At 35.5% G+C, this 6,000-nt stretch overlaps 1 protein-coding gene across 1 annotated transcript in view; it reads left to right on the forward strand.

Annotated features, from left to right (window-relative positions):
* The window catches only part of LOC110445647 (aldehyde dehydrogenase, mitochondrial-like), a 36,315-nt gene that overhangs the window by 21,086 nt on the left and 9,229 nt on the right, over positions 1–6,000 (forward strand). Inside the window, exons 5-6 of the mRNA XM_021490366.1 lie at positions 1,643–1,692; positions 3,238–3,299. Of these exons, the coding sequence (XP_021346041.1) occupies positions 1,643–1,692; positions 3,238–3,299 (112 nt within the window). The remainder of the gene's footprint in view (positions 1–1,642; positions 1,693–3,237; positions 3,300–6,000) is intronic.

A 6,000-nucleotide genomic window follows, 5' to 3' on the forward strand; every position in this document is an offset into this window, starting at 1 on the left:
CTGGGGAACTGTTGTAGTGTAACAGTCCGAGGCCGCTAGGCCAAGGGCAAACAGTTCCCCAGGGCTTCCCCCTACCTCGGGATGAACAGTTTAGCGGCCTCGGGCAAACAGTTCCCCAGGGCTTCCCCCTACCTCGGGATGATAGTTTTGACTGTTCCCCAAATAGCCATGAAACAATTGTATACTGCTACACTATAATAACAGACTGTTACACTAAAGTAACTTTTACTGTTACAATATAATTACTTTGACTGATTACACTATAGTAACTTTTTCTGTTACACTATAATAACTTTGACTGGTAAACTATAATAACATACTGTAACATTATAATAACTTTGACTGTAACACTATAGTAACAGACTGTTACACTATAATAACTTTGACTGTTACATTATAACTTTGACTGTAACACTATAGTAACTTTGACTGATACAATATAATATCTTTGACTGACTGTTATACTATAGTAACTTCGACTGTTACACTATAATAACTTTGACTGACGGATACACTATATTAACTTTGACTGTTACACTATAATTACAGACTGTTACACTATAGTAACTTTGATTGTTACACTATAATATCTTTTGACTGACTGTTACACTATAATTACTTTGACTAATACACTATAGTAACTTTGACTGATACACTATAATATCTTTGACTGACTGTTATACTATATTAACTTTGACTGTTACACTATAATTACAGAGTGTTACGCTATATTAACTTTGATTGTTACACTATAATATCTTTGACTGACTGTTACACTATAATTACTTTGACTGATACACTATAGTAACTTTGACTGATACACTATAACTTTGACTGATACACTATAATATCTTTGACTGTTATACTATATTAACTTTGACTGTTACACCAGAATTACAGACTGTTACACTATAGTAACTTTGATTGTTACACTATAATATCTTTGACTGACAGTTATACTATATTAACTTTGACTATTACACTATAATTACAGACTGTTACACTATAGTAACTTTGATTGTTACACTATAATATCTTTGACTGACTGTTACACTATAATTACTTTGACTGATACACTATAGTAACTTTGCTTGTTACACTATAATATCTTTGACTAACTGTTACACTATATTAACTTTGGCTATAACAGTGTAATAAGTTTGACTGTTACACTATAATATCTTTGACTGACTTTTACACTATATTAACTTTGACTGATACACTATAATATCTTTGACTGACTGTTACAATATTATAACTTTGACTAATACACTATAGTAATTTTGATTGTTACACTATATTATCTTTGACTGACTATTACACTATTATAACTTTGACTGACTGTAACACTATAGTAACTTTGACTGTTACACTATAATAACTTTGACTGACTGTTACACTATATTAACTTTGACTATAACAGTGTATTACCATTGACTGTTACACTATAGTAACTTTGACTGACTGTTACACTATAATAACTTTGACTGTTACACTATAGTAACTTTGACTGACTATCACACTATAATAACTTTGACTGTTACACTATAGTAACTTTGACTGTTACACTATAATAACTTTGACTGACTGTTACACTATATTAACTTTGACTATAACAGTGTATTACCTTTGATTGTTACAGGTACTATGCTGGGTGGGCAGACAAGAACCATGGCAAGGTTATTCCTATATGTAAGTAATATACATGTGCAGGCAGACGTTTATGGAATTGGTTCTTTTATCTATTAAAATATATTTTCCGATGACCCTTTTGCATCTCTTTACCACAGTAATTTTAGCTGTGACTTTCTCTATTTCTGAAAATTTACTCTGTAGACTTAGAAACTGATATTATCAAGCTTTGAATAACTGAGCTCTGGTCCATACGTGCAATCATATGTTAGGGCCTGATTCTTTTCTTGAGAAATTCTTGCTCAGAGAAAATGAATTTCTATTGTTACCATTGAACAAGACAAGAATTATCACATTAGAGAGAGTGTTAAGGGCACAATATCTATTAAAAATCTTAAAGTTTTAGAAACCATCCAATCCAGAGTTTTTATAGCCTCGTTACAGCACTTTCCTTATTCATATCAGACCTACAGTTTACTGTGCAGTATACGTCAAAACCTTTGCCCAAAACCTTTGCCCAAAACCTTGCCCTTCACCGGTAAAACTCATGTTTGCCCGGTGTTAATTTCACCTTTTACATGTAATAACTATATATGTTATGCTGTCAATTTATATCCACTTTCATGATGACTTTGCCTTCTTTGTGGGAGAAGAAATAGGGGAAAATGAATCTGCAGCGATTTTCTTTTTCCAGTTTCCAGTTTTAACATTCAAGATTTTTAGTCAAGGCTTCTAAAAGCATTTTTTTTTTTAAAGTTATCTTAAACTATGAACACTAAAGAACTACTGGTTACTGGTAATAAAGGTATTGAAAAATATTTCATTTAAAACATTTCTTGTGTGACATTTGAATCTTTAGAGACTTTAACCTATGACCTTATAGTTCGGTGACCAATGGTGACACTAATAGCCATATTTACCTTCGTTTGTATAATCTGTGATGACACTGTGACCTTAGTTTGTGTAATCTGTGGTTACATTGTGACCATAGTTTGTGTTATCTGTGATGACACTGACCTTAGTTTGTGTAATCAGTGATGACACTGTGACCCTAGTTTGTGTAATCTGTGATGACACTGTGACCTAAGTTTGTGTAATCTGTGGTTACATTGTTACCATAGTTTGTGTTATCTGTGATGACACTGTGACCTTAGTTTGTGTTATCTGTGATAACACTGTGACCTTAGTTTGTGTAATCTGTGATGACACTGTGACTTTAGTTTGTGTAATCTGTGATGACACTGTGACCTTAGTTTGTGTAATCTGTGATGACACTGTGACCTTAGTTTGTGTAATCTGTGATGACACTGTGACCTTAGTTTGTGTTATCTGTGATGACAATGTGACCTTAGTTTGTGTAATCTGTGATGACACTGTGACCTTAGTTTGTGTAATCTGTGATGACACTGTGACCTTAGTTTGTGTAATCTGTGATGACAATGTGACCTTAGTTTGTGTTATCTGTGATGACACTGTGACCTTAGTTAGTGTTATCTGTGATGACACTGTGACCTTAGTTTGTGTTATCTGTGATGACACTGTGACCGTGTCAGTGACCTACGGTGATAAACACTATTTATCCTTTATGTAACGTTTGATTGACAGGTGGTGATTATTTTTCTTACACGAGACATGAGCCTGTAGGGGTATGTGGACAGATTATCCCGGTGAGTAGAAGATTCAGTCTGCCGTATTTTTTCATGGTTGTAAAAGCTACATAATTTTTTATGATGTGAACATTTATAGGTGTCCTACATGAGAATTCGCGTCTATGCAAGCATGTCAAAGTTATAGATGTGATAAAACTTTCACGATGTAAAAAACATATGTAAATGGTGTTAATGGAGGAAATGTTATTGTGATTCTGACAAAGAAATTTGCTGCCCTTAGACCGTGACTTTCCTTGCTTCTATATATTTCATAAGTACACGTCTCCAAATCCCCTATTTTTTTTCCTTGAAAAGAAATCTCTTTTATTATTGCAATGTCACAGCGTCAGTTTTATGATTAAGATCTGCAGCTATTGCACTTTTCCTCACAAAATCCGGGATCGACAGGTGCAATCAGTTGGTGACATGTAGGACCGATAGGAAAACAACCTGTATTTTTACATGAATGATTTGTGATGAAATATAAATGAAGGGCATATAGTAACACTTAAAATAAAATTTGAACATGGTAAAGACCTTGCATCTTTACAGGATTTTATGATCGGCTTTGTTTTATTCTGCAACTTTTAAATATGGACTTGAGAAGCCTAGGAATTTAGTGTTGAAGCATGCTTTCTGTCTTGCATGTTCAGCCATGCAGTGTCTGTAGACAAAATTGATTGACTAGACCGGTGGAAAACACAAGATATCCTGTTACAGCAGAGTACTACTAGGTGTTTTTGAGGGGTTATTCATGAGTTGTTTATAATTCTGTCACAAAACACAGTTAGGTGGAAAGTAAGACATTTAATCTGTCTGCCTTTTTGCAGCTCTAGTCTTCTTGTCACATCAACTATTCCACAAGATGCAATCAGAAATCCTTGAAATATGGTATGCTTTGACGCCATTGTATGTAGCTTTGACGACATTGTATTTAGCTTTGACGACAGTGTATGTACTGTAGCTTTGACGACATTGTATGTAGCTTTGACGACATTGTATATAGCTTTGACGACATTGTATTTAACTTTGACGACAGTGTATGTACTGTAGTTTTGACGACATTGTATGTTGCTTTGACGACATTGTATGTAGCTTTGACGACATTGTAATTGGCATTCATAAAATCCTGTTAAGATGCAAGGTCTCTACCATGTATGTAGCTTTGGCAACAGTGTATGTAGCTTTGACGACATTGTATGTAGCTTTGACGACAGTGTATGTACTGTAGTTTTGACGACATTGTATGTAGCTTTGACGACATTGTATTTAGCTTTGCCGCCAGACATTGTAATTAGCTTTGACGCCAGACAGTGTATGTAGCTTTGGCAACAGTGTATGTAGCTTTGGCGACATTGTATGTAGCTTTGACGACATTGTATGTAGCTTTGACGACATTGTATGTAGCTTTGACGACATTGTATGTAGCTTTGACGACATTGTATGTAGCTTTGACGACATTGTATGTAGCTTTGACGACATTGTATGTAGCTTTGACGACATTGTATGTAGCTTTGACGACATTGTATGTAGCTTTGACGACATTGTATGTAGCTTTGACGACATTGTATGTAGCTTTGACGACATTGTATGTAGCTTTGACGACATTGTATGTAGCTTTGACGACATTGTATGTAGCTTTGACGACATTGTATGTAGCTTTGACGACATTGTATGTAGCTTTGACGACATTGTATGTAGCTTTGACGACATTGTATGTAGCTTTGACGACATTGTATGTAGCTTTGACGACATTGTATGTAGCTTTGACGACATTGTATGTAGCTTTGACGACATTGTATGTAGCTTTGACGACATTGTATGTAGCTTTGACGACATTGTATGTAGCTTTGACGACATTGTATGTAGCTTTGACGACATTGTATGTAGCTTTGACGACATTGTATGTAGCTTTGACGACATTGTATGTAGCTTTGACGACATTGTATGTAGCTTTGACGACATTGTATGTAGCTTTGACGACATTGTATGTAGCTTTGACGACATTGTATGTAGCTTTGACGACATTGTATGTAGCTTTGACGACATTGTATGTAGCTTTGACGACATTGTATGTAGCTTTGGCAACAGTGTATGTAGCTTTGACGACATTGTATGTAGCTTTGACGACATTGTATGTAGCTTTGACGACATTGTAATTAGCTTTGCCGCCAGACATTGTAATTAGCTTTGACGCCAGACAGTGTATGTAGCTTTGGCAACAGTGTTTGTAGCTTTGGCGACATTGTATGTAGCTTTGACGACATTGTATGTAGCTTTGCAAATGAAGTTCAGCTGTGTTTGCTGACCTGATTTTTGTGTCGCCTGCAACGCGAGGCTGCATAATGGTATTACTTTGTCGGCGGCAGTTGATTGAACTCAAATTTGGTACACATTTTGCATACGAATATAGCTCGGACAAGTTCGCATTTAAGAAGTTAATGTGCATTTTTGGTGGAGTTATGCCCCTTTTATTGCCAAATAAGGGCATTGTGAAGTAAATGAATGAACTTTTTTTATTTTTTAATCCATTCCTTTCTTTTCAAAGCAATAATGTTCAACATATATTACTACAGGTTTTTCTGTCGAGTTTCAACTTTCTGCATTTTGGCCTATCACACTTACAGTTAGAATTACGCCCAAGTATCCACTTTTTGTGGCACGAACGCAGGACGCACGCTTCCCGAACGGAGACGAGCCGCTATACGACCGCAGGACG

The sequence above is a fragment of the Mizuhopecten yessoensis genome, unplaced genomic scaffold, assembly GCF_002113885.1.
Source record: "Mizuhopecten yessoensis strain PY_sf001 unplaced genomic scaffold, ASM211388v2 scaffold2329, whole genome shotgun sequence".
Taxonomy (NCBI): Eukaryota; Metazoa; Mollusca; class Bivalvia; order Pectinida; family Pectinidae; genus Mizuhopecten; species Mizuhopecten yessoensis.